The sequence below is a fragment of the Phyllobates terribilis genome, unplaced genomic scaffold (assembly GCF_046119375.1).
Source record: "Phyllobates terribilis strain yellow unplaced genomic scaffold, ASM4611937v1 Scaffold_11__3_contigs__length_659146591, whole genome shotgun sequence".
NCBI classification, from domain to species: domain Eukaryota; kingdom Metazoa; phylum Chordata; class Amphibia; order Anura; family Dendrobatidae; genus Phyllobates; species Phyllobates terribilis.
In genome coordinates this window covers 140,475,091-140,498,576 of record NW_027362771.1, presented here as the reverse complement: position 1 = coordinate 140,498,576, position 23,486 = coordinate 140,475,091, and the positions used below count along the sequence as shown (strand labels likewise).

At 42.0% G+C, this 23,486-nt stretch overlaps 1 protein-coding gene across 2 annotated transcripts in view; it reads left to right on the top strand.

The window, feature by feature from the left end:
- Nucleotides 1-23,486, top strand: part of CEP290 (centrosomal protein 290) — a 227,368-nt gene that overhangs the window by 41,148 nt on the left and 162,734 nt on the right. For both annotated transcript variants that reach the window (XM_073651634.1, XM_073651633.1), the window contains exons 18-21: nt 7,823-7,907; nt 12,491-12,633; nt 14,763-14,927; nt 15,793-15,942. In XM_073651634.1, the coding sequence (XP_073507735.1) occupies nt 7,823-7,907; nt 12,491-12,633; nt 14,763-14,927; nt 15,793-15,942 (543 nt within the window). The remainder of the gene's footprint in view (nt 1-7,822; nt 7,908-12,490; nt 12,634-14,762; nt 14,928-15,792; nt 15,943-23,486) is intronic.

Below are 23,486 nucleotides of genomic sequence, written 5' to 3'. Positions count from 1 at the left end.
TACAACTCGTCCCACAAAAAGAAAGCCCTCACACGGCCATATTGACGGAAAAATAAAATTATGGCACTGGGAAGAAGGCGAGCAAAAAACGGAAAATCGCAAGGTGGTGAAGGGGTTTAAAGGGTGATCCAAAATGCCCATTTATTTAGTGCCATAATCAAAGCTAATTTTTAATATACTTTAAAAATTGCCTATCCTTACCTAACTACGTTATCAAACTGCCATTCTCTTTTTTTTCTTATTTTTTTTTTTTTAGAACTTCCTTTTTTATGACCGTTCGTTTCAGAATACCAGTTCATGCTGGGATATTCAGATGAAGTGTCATCTGGCGATCGAGCGCACTGTCATTGTGCACATCACACAGTGACATGGCAGGGACTAGCCAAGCCCCTGAAACGAGCGTCACTGATGAATAGCTTAGATTATGGCATTAAATATATAGGTATTTAGGATGAAAAATTAAGTTGTATTTTGGATTAACCTTTTAAGGAATTAAAGGGGTTGTTTGATTCAATTTTTAATGGGGATAATCAGCTTATCACTATTTTTTTGGCTTCTCATTGCTCAGCAAGTCACAAAGAGATGCTCTCTAGTGGGGGACCTCTAGATGTAATGTCTACATACTCTTGTTCCTGACTTACAGCCTGTACCATATCATGGAGGTACTATATTGGAATTGCATACTTGATTCATTAAAACTGGCATAGTGAGTACCATTGTTAATGAGGGGCGTGCACTAAATTCTTTAAGAGGTCCTCGCCGCTTAGTGAATTCTGCGCATCTTATAGGTGTCGTGCTCCGTGCCAGAAATGTTACTTTAGTCATGGACTAGAGTAAAATCTACGGCATAGGAAATGCTGCCACTTACCATAAATGTAGCATCACCACGTTTTGTATTGCCACGGTTCCTCCCTAGCTCCTCTCATTTTGGTGGACCTGCCTGAAACAGAAAAGTCGCAACATTTTTGTGCAATTTTGCAAAGTGTTTTGTGGCAGTTTTGTGACATAAACATTTGGATGAATGGGGGATTGTGTCTCTTTATGATAGATAGTGTTTTCCTGAATCCTACAGTTTGGTAGTGAAGAGGGAACCAGCTTTACTAAAAATATATTTGAAATTATCTGTAGAAATTATGCTAGTACATTTCTTGAGTCATATTCCATAATGCGGTATAATATGTGTATCAATTTTAATATTTCCTTGATGCAGAAAGAAAGGCCAAGTGCGAAGGGCTCTTCATGTATCAGAGAAGCGTTAAAAGAATCTCGGCTTTGTGTAGGTGGTTCTCAAACCAGAACAGAAGTAGGATCGTTAGCTACACAAATATCTAAAATGATTGAGGTTTGCCTTAGTGACATCGATACAAGAGAAAATGTCCATCCAACAAGATTAGATCAGAGACCTCCTGTTTCACCAAAGTATAATGAGAGCAGGCCCAAACTACACAACAGAGACTCTCTGAAGAAGAACAACGTGTTTGGACCTGGTAGTCATGTGGTGGACAGAAGACGTGGAAGTGGTAAAGCTGTAATATACAATGAGAATAGAAAGAGAGAAAAAGCTAAGGCAGAAGCTGATGCATCAGGTATAGACAGAAGGCAGGCGTGTCAAAGAGACTCGTGTAACTTTAATTTATGTAGACAAGCTTATGAGGCTAGACCCGAAAAAATATGCCGTAGATCATCGAGCTATCGACTGTATAGAGAAAATCTGGAGGGAGAATTTAATGAACATCTTATAAGTAATTCTGTTCAAAAAACGTCCCCAGAATTGTCAAACTCTCTGTGCATAGTAATGCTGCCGCCTTCTAGACCTACACAAGAAGACCAAAACTGTTCTCCATGTTCTTATCAACCACTCGACTTTGAAGAAGGAGAGAAAATCAATGACCTCTCTGATTCCTGGCATGATGACTTACAGCCGAGTCTTTTAGACCCTATTAAGGCTAATCTAGTTGAGTTAAGTATGGAACTTGCTAATTTGAGGAATATGCTCATTAAATCTCAACATTATTAGCTGAATTTTTGTTCTTTGAGTAATTTTCTAGAGAATTGTGTTTTTAATAAGCTAAAAATAAATGATATGCATGCTTAATATATAGGGAAATCAGCGGAGATAGGTGTCAGGACGCGTCTTCAAAGGTATGCACGTTCATTATATAGAGAATAGAGTTGGGACACATCTCTTAATCACTAAATTCAGGTTTTTCATTCAGTCCCACGTGTATAAAATTGATCCCATAGCTATGCAGTTTGCCTTTACTAATATTTGTGAAAGAATAGCTTGTTGTAAAGAGTTCGCTGAATTTGAGCTTGTTGCTATGATAAGATGTCACCATTTTAACTAGTCAGTCCATGACTTACTCCCATCTTAAATATTCAATGATCAACTGGTTTAGGAACCAAAGCATCTCAGCAGCGAAGTAGCAGACCATGTATAGTTTCAGAGCCAGGTTGGTAAGTGCTGAGATTCATTGTGGATACATAGGCAATGCATTGCTGACTCGGGAACCTAGAGTTCCTCCTTTGGCATTATCATTAGCACAAAATCTTTGCCCCAGGAGCTTCATTGTAAGTATAATTTAGGAGAGTCTGTTCCAGCATGACTGTCTACCAGTCTACCAGTACACAAGGCATGATCCATAAAGGCATTATCAGATGAGTTTGGTGAGGGAGAACATGACTGGCCACAGAGAACCCTGACCTCAACCCATTTTCAAACACCTTTGGACTAAACTAGACCAGAGAATGCGAGCCAGGTTCTCTACTTCACTACCAATGTCTAACCTCACAAATGTTCTTCTGGATAAATGGGCACAAAATCCTTCAAGCACATACTCCAAAATATTATAGAAAACCTTCCAAGAAGAAAAGCTGTTCTAGCTGCAAAGTGAGGACCAACGCCATATTAATGCCTATGACTTTAGAATGGTAGGTTATAAAAGCTCCTGCAGGTGTATCGTGCAGGCTTCCAAATAGGTTTGTCCATATAGTGCACTTGCTGTAATTATAGAAAACGTATTAAGTAAAATATAAACATTTTATTTTCTTTCAAAAGACAGGCCTTATCCAAGTAATGCTTGCTAATACATAAACTCACTTCCCCGTTAAATGGGTTGTCTAAACTAAAGAAAATCTGTCAGAAGATCAGGTGGCTGCTACAGAGCTAGTGTCATGACTTGGTTTTGGGACTCAGTCCGGTGACATTTTGCTGTGTAGTCTGTTTTCCTGTATGTTGAATTACTGCCCAATTTGTCTCTGTCCAAATGCTGATGGTTCTTTTGTCCTTGCTTATCGTTTGTTTGCTTGCTTCACTTCACGGGTTTTCTATTTTTTTCTTTTGGTTCTGTCTTATCACATTTTGGGATGAGCTTTATATAATTACCTGTCACTGACTTTCCTTGCTGGCTATACTTCTATGTAGATGGTGTTAGGAGTTCCAGCTCCTCAACTAGCGATTATCTTGCTTGATGAACCCCAGTTGCTTTACCTGCCGTCTGACTGAGTCCTTCTTCCCATCACCCTTCCTTTTCTTTTATGTTTGGTGGTCTGGGAGGTTTTTCACTTAGTCCGTTTATTATTTGGTTCTCTGTATTAATCCCGGTCTATCCTATTTGAACATGTTTAGTTTCTTACCCTGGGTTCTCGTGTCTCCCTGCACGCTCTCTTTTCCCTTTGTAAGATTTGTGTTGTCGCCTCCCCTCTGGTTCCTCAGGAGGTACGAGAAGCCCCTCGACTGCAGTTTAGAAAGCCAAGTCCGAGGAGGTGTTTTTTAATTGTGTGGTTAGGAGCTTTTTTAGTCTGTACAGGGACCATTTGGGTGCAGGTATGGCGTCTCTCATTGTAAGTCCTTTCCTTCAAATGTTACCCATGTGAGTGAGTGAACACGTTCATAACAGCTAGCTTCTGATACTGCTACTAATGAGCAGCGCTCCAGGCCAATCTACTGGTGATCTATAGCTATAAATTGACTAAATGCAGCTTTTACATTAGACTGTGCACTGACCAAGGACATTGTTCACCATAGTCTGTGCACGGACCAAGCACAGTGTTCACCATAGACTGTCAACTGACCAAGCACGGTGTTCACCATAGATTGTCAACTGACCAAGCACGGTGTTCGCCATAGACTGTCAACTGACCAGGCACAGGGTAGACCATAGACTGTCAACTGACCAAGCACGGTGTTCACCATAGACTGTCAACTGGACAAGCACGGTGTTCACTGTAGACTGTCAACTGGCCAAGCACGGTGTTCACTATAGACTGTCAACTGACCAAGCACGGTGTTCACCATAGACTGTCAACTGACCAAGCACTGTGTAGACCATAGACTGTCAACTGACCAAGCACTGTGTAGACCATAGACTGTCAACTGACCAGGCACGGTGTTCACTATAGACGGTCAACTGACCAAGCATGGTGTTTATGTCATACTTGCTGATCACAGAATTTGCCCGAAACTGACCAAAGTTTTTATCACAGATTGTGGACTGATGAACCACAATGTTCACCCTAGTCCTGTGGTCGACAACTTTTCTTTCTTGTACTGATTTTAAAAAAATATCAAAGATAAAGTACTGATGTGCCATGCAAAATGAAAGTCCTAGATCACAAACTGTTGTGGGACTTACATGTTGTAATATTAGGCCAGGTGTTGGCTTACAAACTGTGGGCTTCCTGTTTCCTACATTTTGTTTGGATCTCTGGAAGTTGTCAAGCCCTTTAATTTTCATAGCAAAATATTTCAAATTGAACTTAAGCCAATATTGTTCAGGTCCTAAATGCTCAGTGCCAGGTACAACGTTTCATGCTGGGCTGTACACCAGACAAAATTGTTCACCTTGGCAGTATGTTAAACTTTTTTGGGGACTTTGCACATTGCAAGCATAGTATTCTATTCACTTGGTTATCATATTGATAAAGGTTGCCATTTTAGTACACTGTTTGGCTATATCTGAATCCAAAACACCATTCACTTGTGGGTATCCAATGGCCGCAAGTTAAACCTTCAAAATCATATACCTATTGACCAGCCACAGGTGTATGTATGGGGTCTTGGGCATAGTGATAGCCCAACTACGTGGTTTTCCAAACTAGCACTATATGCCAATGGCTGCACGATTTTGTGGGCATTCTAGCCAGTGTGCTAGACAAACATGACACGTGCTGACATTGGTAAACATCACAAAGTTTGCTGACCCCCTGCCCTAGACTGTGGTCATTCGTCAGTTTACGGTAAGTGCTGCATTTAGTCTGTCCAATCACACCTGTTACTCTACACTGTCAACTAACCAACCCCAAGTGTGTTCTTCACAGACTACATTTACCAGAGTGCTATTATATAATTTCTTGGAGAACCAGTATGATCAGCAACTTCAGCTTAAGGTGCCCATACATCTTTAATTGCTTGTTTAACCAACATCTATTCTTACTGTTTTATCCCAAAAACAGGAACATTCACCTGAGCAGATATGTGTCCTCTCTGGGGACAGGAAATTTAAATGTGTCTGACAGAGACATATGTCCCATAAGTACAATGGATTGGGCATAATGAAATTCAGCATGCTCTATCCTTCTTTTTCTTAACATTTGCTATCGAGGACAATTAGGATACCCTCTCACCATACACAGAAGATAGCCAGCTCGTTCTGCTGAAAATATTGGATTTCGATAATGTGATCAAATGTGCATGGGCGCATTTAGCTGCATAGTACTCTAAATGAATATTGGCATCATTCCTTTGGAACCACAATCTATTTGAAAATGGAAAGCCGCTCTTAAAACTAAGCTCTCGTTCTGGCATACCCGAGATTCCTTTGAATTACTTTGATGGCTAGAATATTAGAATATTTGCTTTTGAGTACATGCATTAAGTAAGCTCCACTGCAGTAATTTAATGTCATTGAGAAAGACAGTGGACAACAGTGTGAGCAGCCTCTTCTTACCTCAGCACTCCTGGTATGTCCAATATTAGATAAGATACATAAGGTGGACAGAGGTGTGTGATCGGCCTCATCTTACCTTACCACTCCTGGTATCTACAGAATTCAATCAAATAGACATGATAGGCGGCAGTGTGAGCGGCCTCTTCTCACCTCAGAACCCCTGGTATCTCCAGTATTAGATCAGAAAGACAAGGTGGAGAGCAGTCTGAGCAGCCTCTTCTTACCTCAGTACTCCTGGAATCTCCACTATTAGATTAGAAAGGCAGGGGTGGACAGCAGTGTGAGCAGCCTCTTCTTACCTCAGCACTCCTGGTATGTCCAATATTAGATAAGATACATAAGGTGGACAGAGGTGTGTGATCGACCTCATCTTACCTTAGCACTCTTGGTATCTACAGGATTCAATCAGATAGACATAATGGGCAGCAGTGTGAGCGGCCTCTTGTTACCTCAGAACCCCTGGTGTCTCCAGTATTAGATTTGACAGAGAGCGGTGGACAGCACTGTGAGCAGCCTCTTCTTACCTCAGCACTGCTGGAATCTCCAGTATTAGATCAGGAAGACAAGATGGAGAGTAGTGTGAGCAGCCTCTTCCTTACCTCAATACCCCTGTTATATCCAGTATTAGATTAGAAAGACAGGGGTGGACAGCAGTTTGAGCAGCCACTTCTTACCTCCGCACCCCTGGTATATCCAGTATTAGATCAGATACATAAGGTGGACAGCAGTATGAGCAGCCTCTTCTTACCGCAGCACCGCTGTTATCTCCAGTATTAGATCAGACATCAGGTGGAAAGCAGTGAGAGCAGCCTCTTCTTACCTCAGCACCCCTGGTATCTCCAGTATTAGATCAGACTCAGGGTGGACAGCAGTATGAGCAGCCTCTTCTTACCTCAGCACCCCTGGTATCTCCAGTATTAGATCAGACACACGGTGGACAGCAGTATGAACAGCCTCTTCTTACCTCAGCACCCCTGGTATCTCCAGTATTAGCTCAGTAACACAGGGGGGACAGCAGTGTGAGTAGCCTCTTCTTACCTCAGCACCCCTGGTATCTCCAGTATTAGATCAGACACAGAGTGGACAGCAGTATGAGCAGCCTCTTCTTACCTCAGCACCCCTGGTATCTCCAGTATTAGATCAGACACACGGTGGACAGCAGTGTGAGTAGCCTCTTCTTACCTCAGCACCCCTGGTATCTCCAGTATTAGCTCAGTAACACAGGGGGGACAGCAGTGTGAGTAGCCTCTTCTTACCTCAGCATCCCTGGTATCTCCAGTATTAGATCAGTAACACGGGGGGCAGCAGTGTGAGTAGCATCTTCTTACCTCAGCACCCCTGGTATCTCCAGTATTAGATCAGACACAGAGTGGACAGCAGTATGAGCAGCCTCTTCTTACCTCAGCACCACTGGTATCTCCAGTATTAGATCAGAATATAAACTAAGCACATCTTCCTAAACATGAAGGGAGGGGGGCGTAGCTGTTTAACATTATAGGGCAAGTTTCTGTCAGGGTAACAAGGTGGCAGCCATTTTTATTCTTTAGTGAATAGCTCCCTAAAACGATTGTCAAGGTATTTAGGAATTTATTTATAATGACATTTCTTTTAGTTATATTTTTTTCTAATGCCAGAGAAGCACTTTAAATAGTTATATCCATGTTGATTAATAAGGAATGGCTTACCGCAGTGATGCCAGCACTTTTTTTTTAGTGGAAAAACTCCTTTAAGGCTGGCATTTTTCAAGTTATAAAGTGGGTGATGATGCGCATTTTTTGATTTTTTTGGTTTGTCGAATCAGTCTACAAATCTTTCATTTCTGCAGATCAGATTTTGTATGCCATCCAATTTTTACAATTTTGTTTTATTTAAAGAATGAACATTTGTCAAGACAGTTGAATGACAAGGAGAGAGACCTGGAGCGAAGCCGAACAGTTTTAGCAGAATTAAAGTCTAAATGTAAGTGATTTTCTCCATATTATCTCCAAGTATTCTTCTAGTTATCTCCAGTATTCTCAAGCTGCCTTACCCAATTATTGCTAATATTCCTAATTTATGTTTTTATGAATATTATCAGTATTTTTGGCTTCTAAACTATACTTTACTATTATTTTTCATAAAAAAAAGAGATTGAGGCTGCAGGGGCCAAATATGAGTGACTAACATGTAGAAAAAAACCCTAAAAGAACAATTAATTAAATATGCATTAAAAACATAGGACTAGACAGACATTGAAAACACATAGCGGGATAAATGCAAAATTGTAAAATACAACAATTAGAACCAGGCAAAAATTCACCCTAATATCAATTATGTAAGTTATACAGTGCCATAGTCGCCATCGAGGTGAAAAAGTCCTTATGATTAAAAATTATACCTTTATTAATGCTAATTAGCAAAATATTTTTGTAACCCAAACTAGTATATAGTCTGTCCCCATGGAGCACTAGGATACAACACAACCAATGAAAAAAGGTGCCAGGAACAAAGTAATAATCAGATATCAGAATTAAAAGTACAATTTTATTTAAACAAATATTCTAAGAACAATGGGTGCAGACAAACACCAATTGCAGACAGAAAAGACTAAAATTTGGTGGGTGTTCTATTTTGGGAAGCACCTACAAATAGATATATACACATACAGTGGGTACGGAAAGTATTCAGACCCCTTTAAATTTTTCACTGTTTCATTGCAGCCATTTGATAAATTCTAAAAAGCTCATTTTTTTCTCATTAATGTACACTCTGCACCCCATCTTGACTGAAAAAAAACAAATGTAGAAATTTTTGCAAATTTATTAAAAAAGAAAAACTGAAATATCACATGGTCATATGTATTCAGACCCTTTTCTCAGACACTCATATTTAAGTCACATGCTGTCCATTTCCTTGTGATCCTCCTTGAGATGGTTCTACTCCTTCATTGGAGTCCAGGTGTGTTTAATTAAACAGATAGGACTTGATTTGGAAAGGCACACACCTGTCTATATAAGACCTCACAGCTCACAGTGCATGTCAGACCAAATGAGAATCATGAGCTCAAAGGAACTGCCCAAGGTTCCTTTTGAGCCCAAGCAATAATATATACACATATAACTGTGTGCCCAGTTTTATAACACAAAAGTTTCTTCTCAATTAAATGTGTAGCACACAGAGGCAATTAGTTCATTTCATAAGTATAGATATGGGTCCTGAGAAACAGAGGTAGGTATTTCCCAACAAACAAGAGTAGGAATGTATATCAAAGGTTAAATACCCATATGATATAATAAGCTCACCAACCAAACACCCGACGCGCGTTTCACCAATGCTTCGTCACCGCGAAAAGAAAAATTTATTGGATATGCATTAAAAATAAAGGACTAGACAGACATTGAAAACACATAGCGGAATAAATGCGAAATTGATAAAATACAGCAATAGAACCAGGCAAAAAAAGCCCCAAATTCATCCTAATAGACTTACAGTATACCAGTCATGCAAATTATACAGTGAATTTTCAACAAGCTGAATAAATCCATGTTATTAAAAATTATACCTTTTATTAAAACTATTAAAAGAAAAAGCAAATAAACTTGGTAATACGTATCCAACAAATACTTATACATATATCTATGTGGTGACCTAATAATATCCAATTAATACATCACATAGAAAACAGGACTTAAAACAAGATCAGGCAGGGGGGTGTCCTAACATTTTCCCTTAATGATGCACCCTAAAGATAAGCCCTGCCTGACCGCAGAGGTTGGCACCCTAGATAAAGCACGTAAGTTATGGTGCCCCGCTGACCGTCATCTGATCCTAGGCAGTCCTGACTAAAGTAAGTCCCCAATGGTAGTGTACCTGAAAAAAATAGGACAGCCCATCCTACAATATGGAGCCAAAGTCTGGTCCTGCCCAATATATAGTCAGGTGTATATATAACCCCCAACATTCATAAGTGCTCAAACTACTAGGCAATATATGTTGTATGTAGAAAGTGTCCATGCATATAATAAAGGGCAAATTGTGCGTAATCCAACAAATTATTTATAGGTATACACCTGTATTCTTAAAGCCATATGAGGTGATAGAAAATAAACAAAACCGGCCCAGACCAGATGCAAATAGCTACTTCAATAAGAAGGACCCCATATAGCTACCAAAGTGCCGTATCCTCAACGTGTTTCCCCATTTATACGGGTTCATCAGGAGGAATTCGAAGATAGTCCATAATAGGCAGTTTTCTGGAGTCATGATGCCAAAGTTGGAACTAATTCACCCTAGACTGAATCCTAGGTGAACAGCTGCCTATCCACAGAGGTTGGCACCCTATTTGTAGTCGATAATGGCACCCCCCCGATCCTTGGCAGCTAGAAATGACCTAAGTGACCCTAACAATCAGGGATAGTCAGGAAAATTAAAAATTGCAAGTATTATGTACCATATAGGTGTGCCAATTTATATGTGAGTATCCCTGATTGTTAAATGCCGCTGTGAATCTGTGGCATTTAACACACACTGGCAGGAGGATGCCTCATTCCATGCGCCAGTTGCCGTGCCCGTGATATGCATTGGAGGCCTTGATGGGTTGCCATAACAGCCGGGGGTCTGCTGAAGACCTCCATATTTGTCAAGACTATTTTACTATATATACATGTGCATCTCACTAAATTAGAATATCATCATAAAGTAAATTTATTTCAGTTCTTCAATACAAAAAGTGAAACTCATATATTATATAGAGTCATTACAGAGTGATCTATTTCAAGTGTTTATTTCTGTTAATGTTGATGATTATGGATTACAGCCAATGAAAACACAAAAGTCATTATCTCAGTAAATTAAAATAATTAACAAAAAACACCTGCAAAGGCTTCCTAAGCATTTAAAAAGGTCCCTTAGTCCGTTTCAGTAGGCTCCACAATCATAGGGAAGAGTGCAGACTTGACAAATGTCCAGAAGGCAGTCAGTGTCACACTCCACAAGGTCCAAGGGTTCCAATTTTCATTTGAAAATCAAGGTCCCAGAGTCCAGAGGAAGAGCGGAGAGGCCACAATCCAAGCTGCTTGAGGTCTAGTGTGAAGTCTCCACAATCAGTGATGGTTTGAGGAGACATGTCATCTGCTGGTGTAGGTCCACTGTGTTTTATCAAGACCAAAGTCAGCGCAGCCGTCTACCAGGAAATTTTAGAGCACTTCATGCTTCCCTCTGCCGACAAGCTTTTGGAGATGGAAATTTCATTCTCCAGCAGGACCTGGCACCTGTCCACACTGCCAAAAGTACCAATACCTGGTTTAAAAACAACAGTATCACTGTGCTTGATTGGCCATCAAACTCACCTGACATTAACCGTATAGAGAATCTATGGGGTATTGTCAAGAGGAAGATTAGAGACTCCAGACCCAACAATGCAGACGAGCTGAAGGCTGCTATCAGCACAACCTGGGCTTCCATAACACCTCAGCAGTGCCACAGGCTGATCGCCTCCATGCCACGCCGCATTGATGCAGTAATTGATGCAAAAGGAGCCCCGACCAAGTATTGAGTGCATTTACTCAACATACATTTCAGTAGGCCAACCTTTCGGATTTTAAAAACATTTTTCAAGCTATTGTTATAAAGTATTCTAATTTACTGAGATAATGACTTTTGTGTTTTCATTGGCTGTAAGCCAGAATCATCAACAAAATTAGAATATAATTTTTGATTCTAATTTAATGAAATGCACCTGTAACAGTGCTGAAACCCGATAAAAAAAAGTTTTTAAAACTATGAAAAAAATTCAAAAGTTCAAATCACCCCCATTTTGGTCCATTAAAAATAAAACAATAAAAAATACCCATTTAGTCTGATCTATCAAAATATAAAATAAATTAATCTGATCGTTAAATGGGGTAACGAGCAAAAATACATCAAAACGACAGAATTAATTTTTCTTGTGGCCGCTGCAACACTATAAGAGGCGATCAAAACATGTTAGCTACCTCAAGATGGTATCGGTAAAAATTTCAGCTCAGTGTGCAAAAAATAAGCCCTCACACTGCCCCAAATCCGAAAATTGAAAATGTTACGGCTCTCTATATATGACGACAAAAGCAATTTTTTTTTTTTTTTACCGCTTAAATAAAAAAAAAAAACTGTACGTGTTTGGTATCTGCCTAATCGTACCGACCTGGAGAATCATGTTTTCAGGTCAGTTTTACCCTATAGTGAATATGGTAAATAAAAAAACAAATAAAACAATTGTAAAATTGCACTTTTTTTTGCGATGTCCATGCTGATGTTTTTGTGATGACTAAAATTGAAAGCACACAAAATATACAATAACTGTGTAATGTATACTAATGTTCCTTTATACAGAGGTCAACATTTGTGCTGTGAATTAGCTCTGGTTTCTGTATTCATTCGTAATTAATTTCTCCATACAACTAAATGAAAAAAGAAGAAACTGATTGCAGGCTAATGCTCTTGGCCTTTGTTCGCCCACTGACCTGAATTTACAACTAGAGATAACTTGACAGTAATTCACCTTAAATGCTTTTTTTTCCCCTCAGTAAAGGGACTTTCTGAAGAAAATAAGCAGTTACAGCAAGGAATGGGAGAAATCCTTCAAGCCATTAAGGATTCTCAAAAAGACTCCAACCTTAAAGGGAATGAAGCAACTCTAATCATCCCTAGTCTGGAGAGACTGGTTCACGTGAGTTGATAGAAGAAAATATGAGCAAAACACTTTTATATGTTCACATATCAGATTCAAAATGGGATCAAGTTGTGTCCATAGAGACTTCTGAGCAGAAATTACCCCCGTTGTTAAATCGCGGTTCCCGAGATTCACTGAAATAAAAGAGTTAACATATTGCTGAAGAGATTGAAGGTTGCTGGAAAGCTCCAAGGGTGGTCATAGACAACTTTATGGTTTAGTGCTGTTTTGTGTAAATGGCTCCCTGAAAATTCTAGGCTTAATCCCGGTCATAAATTCTGGAAATTTAATCAAAACAGGAATAAACTAAATAAAAAGCTTAAAGGGGTTGTTCACTACTAGGACAACCCGCTCTCACTCTGAATGTTTGCTCCCATTGAAATGAAAACGCGTATACTCACCTCCCGTTCCAGCGGTGTCGACACTCACGTCCCTAGGGCTCACGTGAGGTTGATGCATCACGTGAGTCCAATCATCACTGGCGTCAGTGTCCCCGCCTTCAGATGTATAAGCGATCGGGAGGAAGTGAGCGGCGAGCCATAGCTGTCATTTCCTCCGAAGGCGGGGACACTGACGCCAGTGGTGATTGGACTCACGTGATGCATCAACCTCACGTGAAAACCGGGGGCGCAAGTGTCGACACCGCTGGAACGGGAGGTGAATATAGGTGTTTTATTTTAACGGGGGAAAACATTCAGAGTGCGAAAGGGTTGTCCTAGTTTTGGACAACCCCTTTAAGGCTACGTTGACAGGTTGCGTCTGTGTTGTGTTTTTTTTTTACTCCTTATGGAGTCGATTTCTAACCGTTTATGCAGACACATGCACATTTGTGGCCTGCTGGAGGTCATTTTGCAGGGCTCTGGCAGTGCTCCTCCTGTTCCTCCTTGCACAAAGGTGGAGGTAGCGGTCCTGCTGCTGGGTTGTTGCCCTCCTACGGCCCCCTCCACGTCTCCTGGTGTACTGGCCTGTCTCCTGGTAGCGCCTCCAGCCTCTGGACACTACGCTGATAGACACAGCAAATCTTCTTGCCACAGCTCGCATTGATGTGCTATCCTGGATGAGCTGCACTACCTGAGCAACTTCTGTGGGTTGTAGAGTCCGTCTCATGCTACCACGAGTGTGAAAGCACAACCAACATTCAAAAGTGACCAAAACATCAGCCAGAAAGCATTGGTACTGAGATGCGGTCTGTGGTCCCCACCTGCAGAACCACTCCTTTATTGAGTGTGTCTTAATAATTGCCAATAATTTCCATCTATTGTCTATTCCATTTGCACAACAGCATGTTAAATTGATTGTCAATCAGTGTTGCTTCCTAAGTGGACAGTTCGATTTCACAGAAGTTTGATTTACTTGGAGTTATATTCTGTTGTTTAAGTGTTCCCTTTATTTTTTTGAGATGTGTATATAACATAGGTAGGAATATCAGGAGTGAGAAGAGCCAAGATGCAGGTTGCAGGAGGAGACAATGTTTTCTAGTTTATAAAAGTATGGTTATATTAAAAATCTGAATTAAATAATATTTCATTTTTTGATGTGGATGTTATTGCCCCGAAGCACAAAGTGAGATAAGAAAACTAACATTACTTTTGATTAGGTAAGCAGGACAAACTCAGGGGAACTAAAAGGGGTTGTCCAGGCTTACGGTACAAGTCCATGGTCACTCTATGTGACTGCAGACTTGTGAATCCTCACATTGCACTCACTGCTCGCTGTGTGGATCCACCTGTGCCGGGAGCAGTGGGTATGTGAGCGCAAGTATGTGATTTGCAACATGCCGACTAGACATATGTGGCTTCACTCAATTCAAGTGTATTGAGAGAGGCTGAGCACATCTAGTTGGAATGTGACCGGAAGTGTGCAAATTGTATATTTGCAGTCACAGGACCGCCCACTCCCGGCCCCCAGAGAATCCTTCTCGCTGTGAAGTCTCACAAGTCTGCAGTCACATAGAGAGTGACTTCAGACTTGTACCCTAAGGCCGGACAACCCCTTTAAAAAGACAACATTTTACATGTGCATGAATTCTAGTAGGTTGTTGTGTGAAGCCTTTTCCCTCAGAAACATACAATTAGCGCTCAAATCATCTGAATTCTTATAATTGACAGCAAATTCAATCTTTTTAGGCCTTCGAGATGAAGAATACCACCGGCACATTTGATGTTAGTGTACACCTGAAAGCCCAAGTTGATCAACTCACTGGTAGAAATGAGGAATTAAGGCAAGAGCTGAAAGGGTCAAGGAAAGAAGCTGCACATTTGTCAAACCAAGTAACTAAGGCCAATGAGAAGGTACGTGCGCGTTTACACCAAGCAGCTTGTAAGTAAAAAGCAGTTGTGATGCTTAAAGGGTTTGCGGGGCTGAGATATTGATGACCTATCCTTATCAGAGTGGTTGGGGGTCTGATACTTGACACCTCCACTTTTTTGGTGTTACATGGGGCTGCCGTAAGTACACGTACTAAGCCAAAACCCCACAGCTTCATACACTGTACTGTAGTGGTCTTTTTCGGGGACCAAAGATCTGCGTTTTTTATGTGAATGGAAGCTGAGCTGGGGGTGCCAGATGCCAGACCCTGACTGATTTGATCATGATGGCTGGTCCTAAGGATAGGTTATCAATGTCTTAATTTCAGACAACACCTTTTAAGCCAAGGGGTCTAAAGATTTTTTTCTTTTATTTTGTATGGGACAGTTCTGTATTTCTTAAGGAACCAAAGTGGTGTCCTATTGCCACAGGAGGGTAATGAGTGGACATTATTAAGATAATAAAAATATATATATTTTAACTTCTAAAATAGCTTTTTCTGTGTTTTCGTACCTTGTGCGATCCTAACCAAGACCCATGATACAGTTGCTTATTCACTGCAAACTCAGACACAGTAATTAATTAAAAGCTTTATGGCTTAAAAAACCTCACATTTTCACAGAAATAACCCTTTCGACTATTTGTGTTTTAAAAAACCTTTTAAAAATCTGTAGGAGCTTAGCATGAGATTTATTATAATGCTCTGTTTTAATAAATCTTACGCTGATAGCATTTTGATCAAAACTGGCACTTAAGATTTAAGCTTTTATGAATTCCTCTGTTTCATTTGGAAAAAAAAAAAGTGTGTGCAATGTAGTGAAATTATATATATATTTTTTTCCTCCGTAGGTTTCACACCTTGAAAAGGAAGTTTGCCTTTCCCGTCAGTCAGAAGGTGCAAGCATTGTGTTTAAAGCTGTAAACCTTCCTGAAGGAATGTCTCTGTCCAGCAGCAATCTCATCAACTCTATTAACGAGTACCTCTTGCACCTTCTGCAGGTATTCTGAAGGTTTTGCACTGGTCTTTGTGTCTTCTTGTTTTTTATAGAAAGTGTATGGGTGTAATATAGCTGTATACATATTTGTCAGTACTACATGTGTGACATATTTCCATTCTAGTTATACTTTTTAAACGGAATCTGTCACCAGTGTGGTGAAGTGACATGCTCGGCTCTCTGGAGGCAGACGATTCTGGTAAAACTTCCTGCGGGTTTATTATGCGACATAAACTCCAGCAGTGTCCCATAAAAAATAAACAGGCCCTATTGGGGTTAACGGGAAAACAAAAGGGAAAGTACAACAGAGTCTATTAGCAAGCAAGGCTCGTTCCAGGTAGCACAGCAAAGTCTTCAACAACACCCTGAGGGGAGGTAAGGGGAATGGCCTCCCACCCTCTTTGCCATTCCCATAAAACCACACCCTTTAAGAGAGTTAACCCCCAGCATATAATATGCTGGCAGAAATTTAGTAGTCTTCAGTTCACACAAGAGAGCAACCTGAGTGACACATGCCTCCCCTAATATATCATACCAGTGACTTTGTCACACCAGGTTTTTGCAACTTAATCTGACAGCAGGATAATGTAATGGGAAGAGAGCCTGATTACAGCAATGTGTCACTTACTGGGCTGCTTGTTGTAGTTTTGATAATCCCCTGCTGATAAAAAAGGGATTTGTATCACTATAGGACTGGTAAACTACTGCCATGCAGTGCTCCATAGTCATGAGCTCTGTATAACTTTACCACTGACTGACAGCTTTCTGCCTATGCACAGCGTGAAGTGGTCAGTCAGTGAGGGCAGGGTTATACAGAGCTCAGCATTCAGAGAACTGATAGTTCTGCAGTAGATAAAACAGGCATTTTAACAAAACTGCCGCTTGCAACCCAGTAAATTACACACTACTGGAATCAGGTTTTCTGCCGCAACATCAGGCTGCTCTCAGATGGGGTAGCAAAAACCTAGTGACATATTCCTATTAGGCTGTGAGCCCACGATGCATTTTTTAAGCGTTTCCGCAGCAGCAAAAAACGCTGCAGAAATGCTTAAAAAACGCTTGGTAGAAGGCCTGCCATGTCCCCCAATGATATTCCGCATGTGCTGTACACATGCTGCGGAAATTTCCACTGCGGATTATCATTGCAGAAAAAAACGCAGCACTACCAATTATTTTGCGGAAGCACTGCTTTTTCGCCGCCATTGACTTGCATTGGAACACATGTAATCCACATCACTGTATATGTAGAGGCGCATTCCATGTGTTCCAATCTGCGGATGGTACCCGGGTGTGGAGGACAGGAGACTCTCCTCCGGACCCGGGTACCATAGAAACTGTGAAAAAAAGAATAAAATAAAAAATAAATGTTATATTTACCTTCTGACGGCCCCCGCTGCGCTCGTCCTCCCATGCCGGCAGATCGCGGTGGACTGAAGGACCTGCGCTGACGACATAGTCATGTGACGGGTCACGTGATGCTGATGTCGGCAGGTCCTTCAGTGTACCGTGATCTGCCGGCAAGCCAGGACGGAGCGAAGCAAGACTGCGGGGGCCATCGGAAAGTAAGTATAGATTTATTTTTAACCATTCTTTGGGGTCACACTATATAAATCCATGCCGTTTGCATGGATTTATATAGTGTGACCAAGTTGACAAACACTTTCCAAGTGATGCTAAAATCGCCTGGAAAGCGCTTGATAACCCGCATGCGGAAATGCATGTGAAGAACACTTCACTTCCGCATGTCCCTGGCAGGAAAACGCATGTACAATCCGCATGCACAATCCGCATGTACAATCCACATGTACAATCCGCATGTTTTTTTTCTGCCAGGGAGATGCAGAAACGCTCAGGAAAAATGCAGAGCATTTCTGCATCGTGGGCGCATAACCTTAAAAGAGAATACAGCCAGAAATAGTTTTCTGATATTTCGTAGTTGCGAATTCAACGATCACATTGGTGGGATTTATGAGCTATCATGGGGTTGTATGAGGACTGCTCTTTTTCTTAAAAATAGCCAGATAAACATATTATGTACATTTATTCCTCCATTCCATCCTTTTGGTACTACTTTTTATGTTCTGAATGGCGGGTGGGCATTTAAACTGTCTCCATGTCCAGGTTGGACAATAAATTTTCCCAGTGTAATTTGTTACCCCTCTATAAATCACTTGTAAAGCCATATTTGGAATATGGGATCCAGTTTTGGGCTCCACCTTTAAAAAGGATATTAGGAATTTAGAATCAGTTCAAAAGCGGGCAACTAGATTATTACAAGGGATAGAAGGCCTCTCATATGATGAGAGGTTGCGCTTGCTTAGCTTATAAAATGGGGTCTCCGAGGAGATCTCATTTACATGTATAAACACATGTGTGATCAATACTTCACAGAACATTCATTATGTATGGAGGAAAGGCGATTCCAGCAGGAAAATAGGAAAGTATTCTTTACAGTTAGAGCACTCAGACTGGAATGCCCTACCACAAGAGTTAGCAATGGCAGTTACTATAACAGCGCTTATAAAAGGGCTAGATTCTTTTCTCACAATAAATTGTATTGTAGGTTATAAATAATCTAGCGATAGAGAATATATAACTGGTGGAGAAAGGTTGAACTTGATGAACCTGTGTCTTTTTCAACCTATATAACTATATGTAAGGAGCCACATGAGAGACCGTGACTTTTCTGCAGTGTAAAACCAACATGCTGTACTGGATTTGCTCAATATTGTTATTATTATTATTTTGTGACCTAAGCGTCATGCGGGATCACCTTCAGCGCGCAATGAAGAGACTCTGGAAGCCACAAAACTTTTAAAGCACCACTCCAGCGTTTGTTTTTTTCAGCGCTGGAGTGATGCTTTAAATGTAAGCCCCCTGCCCCTGTTCTTATACTCACCCTCCGCCGGCTTCACCATTTACTCACGCCGCTCCAGTACTGGTGCGCCATCTTTTGCCCGTAACTTCTAACTGGCTGGAAGTCAGAAGCTACGTCACAAGTCTATGAGAGCCAGAACGAGGCCAGAGCAAGGCTCTCATAGACTTGTATTGAAAAGTGACCTACGCGCCGCTCCATGAAACAGTGGAGCTTCTGGCAGGTCACTTTCGCAGGAGACCGTCAGGAGCGATGCTGGAAAAGGATGAAGGCGGTGGCAGGTGAGTATGAGACAGAGGGCAGAAGACTTACATTTAGCAATAAAAAAAAACCTAAACTCTGGAGTGGTGCTTTAACCCCTTTCTGACATGAGACGTATCCATACGTCCCTGTGGCCTGGTACTTATTGACCAGGGACGTATGGATAAGTCTCATCTTTAATGCGGTTATCGCATTAAAATTCCGGCGCCATCTTACTTCAGAGTAGATGGTGTAATCTTCCCGGGGGGTGGTGACATCCCCCTGCAACTACAATTGCTATGATATATCTATTCAATTCTGAACAGCCAATCGCAGCATTTCTCAGTGTCTCAGGCAATCAGATTGCCTGAGACACTGATGTCCAGCCGAGGATCGGTGCTGTAAGAGCCCCGACATAGGCTGGTGCCTGGCAACGCTAGGCTTCATCTGAGCCAGCTCTAATTGGTGCGATCGACGTAGACATTGATCGCACCAATCAGTGCCCACAGACTCGATCTAACCTCCAGGTGACCGCCCTGTACTTCATTGTAGCTGCGGATTTGTACAGGGCGGTCACTTTGTCCCTCTGTGCGTCGTTCTGGGCCTTGTGGTGCCACAGAAGCTTGTGACACCACAATCGCTGCTCCTGCTGCCTGCTGGTGAAGACAGACGTAAGAAGATTTTTTGATCCCTGATCCCTGTCTGATCTCTCCATATCCACCCTAATCCCCCTCTCCTCACTTACCCCCCTTTTCTGCCGCTGAGCGCTGGTCAGTACTTGATCTTTCAATTTTTGGCTTTTTTTTTTTTTTTTCGCGCGTCCTGCAGCGGCCTAGCACTGATCAGTGATGCAGATCACTGATCGATGTCCGTGCTTGCTGTTTTCCAGGACTTTTTTTTGTCCCTATCCATTTTTCTTCCCCCCTCCTTTGCACTTGTGCTTGCTGTTTTCCACTTTTTTTTTTCACTTACTATTTTTCTCCCCCCCCCCGTTTGCACCACCTCCGTGCACGTATCCTGCAGCCGCCGAGCTTTAATCAGTGACGGAAATCACTGATCCACACTTGTGCTTGCTGTTTTCCACTTTTTATTTCACTGAATTTTTTCTCCACCCACCCCTTTGCATCACTCTGTGTGTGCATCCTACAGCCGTCAAGTACTGATCACTGACGCACATCCGTGATCAACCTCCGGTTGTTGCTTTTTTCTTTTATCTTTTTCTTTTCAAAAGAAAAAAAAAAGTTTACACCAAGCACTCTCACACACACAACTGAATAAAGTTTGGTACTCACACAAACATACATAAATGTCGTCCCGCTCGTCCCAAACCCAGTATTCAGTGGAGGAGGCATACACTTTCCTTGCCTCAGACACTGACAGCGAGGGAGAGGATCGCACCTTTCTTTATTTTTCCGTCTCTGACTCCTCTTCCTCCTCAGGTGCCGCTGAACCACCACGAAGACGCGCCAGGATAGAAACTGAACCAGCGCCCACCATTACTGACCCCGTATCGACCTCACCCCCCGAAAATTATGATCAACTGATTCCTTATTTTGTGTCGCAATCAGGAATCAAGTTTGACACCACCGGCCTCACAGGAATAGACTTTTTCAATTTATTTTTTTCTGAGGATTTTGTAACCCTCATGGTGGGCCAAACTAATTTGTACGCCCAGCAATTTTTGGCACAAAACTGCTCATCATTTTCTAACTGGTCTCCTGTAGATGCAGCAATAGAAATTATGAAGTTTTGGGGCCTGGTTCTTCACATGGGGATCCTGAAGAAGCCAGAAGTTCGGCAATACTGGAGTGTTGACGTTTTGTATAACACTTCAGTGTTCCGAATGGTCATGACCCGGACACGTTTTGAGGCCATCTTGCATTATAATGATAATGCACGGTATCCTCACCGAGATGACCCCAACTTTGACCGTCTTTTCAAAGTTCAGCCGGTCATTGATCACTTCAACAACAAGTTTGCTGAGGTGTACGTCCCCCAAAGGGACATCTACGTGGATGAGGAGTCCCTAATCAATTTAAAGGAAAGGCTCAAATTTCGGCAGTATGTCCCCAGTAAGAGGGCCAGGTACGGAATTAAGCTGTACAAACTGTGTTAGAGTATCTCGGGGTACACCCACAAGTTAAGGGTTTATGAAGGGATGGACTCCAGGATTGAACCCCCTGAATGCCCCCCTGTCCTGGGAGTGAGTGGGAAGATTATGTGGGATTCGGTGCACCCACTGCTGGATCAAGGTTATCACATCTATGTGGATAACTTTTATACCAGCATCCCACTCATCACGTCCCTCTCTCATGAGGTACCACAGCCTGCGGTACTGTCTGCAAAAATCAGGGAGCCCTCCCGAAGACGCTAATTGGGCAGATGCTCAGAAGGGGTGAGAGCAGAGCCCAATTTATAGACAACATGCTGGTGGTCAAGTACAAGGACAAGAGGTATGGATTTTTCTTGACCACCATACATGGTGATGGCAGCACTCCCAGCACTGCAGGAGGTACCTCTACACAGGTCAAGAAACCAGACTGTGTACTGGGTACAGCAAAAACATGGGGGGAGTTGATCTCTCTGATGAAGTCCTCCAGCCGTACAGTGCCTTGAGAAAGGCCAAGGTATGGTATAAGAACCTGGCCGTGCACATCGTACAGATGGCAATGCACAACGCTTTCCTGCTATCACAATGTGCAGGCCAGACCGCTACCTCGTACCTTCAGTTGCAGGAGGTAGTGATCAAGGCCCTGATATTTGGCAATCGTGAAGGAGCGGGCCCCAGTACTTCTGGAACTGAAGGTGCTTGTATCGTACCAGGCCAACAAAGCACAAAAAAAGGTAGGTCACAAAAGATGTGCTGAGTGTGTTACAGAAGTGGGATACGCAAGGACACCACTTATCAATGGACACCTGCCCCGATTAACCTGGCCTGTGTATGAAAGAATGCTTCAGACTGTACCACACATCCATGGACTACTAAATGAATTTCTGACTTCCTCAACTGCCATAATCTAACCTGACGAACACTACACAACTGACGTATGACAACCTGATGAACACTACACAACTGACGTATGACAACCTGATGAACACTACACAACTGACGTATGATAACTTGGCGTATACTAACCTGATGCACTGTACACAACTCACATATACCACTGCATTATAAAATTCACATGCCAGGAAACAGTAGATCAGTTCCAAAATGGGGTCACTTGTGGGGCATTTCCAATGTTTTGGCACATCAGGGGCTCTGCAAACGCAACATTACGCTCGCAGACCATTCCATAAAAGTTTGCATTCCAAAATGTTACTCCTTCCCTTCCGAGCCGTGACATGCGCCCAAACAGTAGCTTTCTCCCACATATGGGGTATCAGCATACTCAGGAAAATGTATTTGCAGAACAGACTTTGGGGTCCACTTTTTCCTGTTACCCTTGTGAAAATAATTTTTTTGGGGTTAAAATAACATTTTTGCGGAAAAAATGTGATTTATTTTTATTTTTTTTTATTTTCACAAATCAATGTTATAATGTTCTGTGAAGCACCTGGGGGTTCAAGGTGCTCACCACACATCTAGTTAAATTCATTGGAGGGGTCTAGTTTCCAAAATGGGGTGACTTGTTGGGCATTTCCACTGTTTAGGCACATCAGTGGCTCTGCAAACACCACATGATGCCTGCAGACCATTCCATCAAAGACTGCATTTCAAAATGTTAGTCCTTCCCTTCCGAGTCCTGACTTGCGCCCAAACAATGGTTTTCCCCCACATGTGGGGTATCAGCGTACTCAGTAGAAATTGCACAATAACTTTTGGGGTCCACTTTCTCCTGTTACCCTTGTGAAAATAAAAAAATTGGGGCTAAAAGATCATTTTTGTTGAAAAAAAAAGTGTTTTTTATTTTCACAGCTCTACGTTATAAACTTTTGTGAAACACTTGGGGGTTCAAAGTACTCACCACACATCTAGATAAGTTCCCTGAGGGGTCTGTTTTCCAAAATGGATTCACTTTTGGGGGGTTTCCACTGTTTAGGCACATTAGGGGCTTCCCAAACACGACATGGCATCCGCTCTCAATTCCAGCGAGTTTTGCGTTGAAAAACTCATCATGCTCCTTCCCTTCCGAGCCCTGCCATGCGCAAAAACAATGGTTTCAGCAGCAGATGGAAGGAAGGGAGACACAGTCATTACTAGTGGGTAGGCGGAGCCCACATAGGATAGAACACCTCAGATTAAAAAAGAGTGTTGACCGGCCCCTCCAGCTTGGGCTCCTCCTACTCCAGCTCTCCAGTCTAAAATTTGAGGTCACAGAGGATGGTCGCTGCTGGAAGCAGCTCCTCAGAAAATTTTTTTATTTTTATCGGACAGAGACTTGGACCCCCGTGGTCTTGAGGTCTCAGGGGTCTCAGCGCTGCTGGACCCC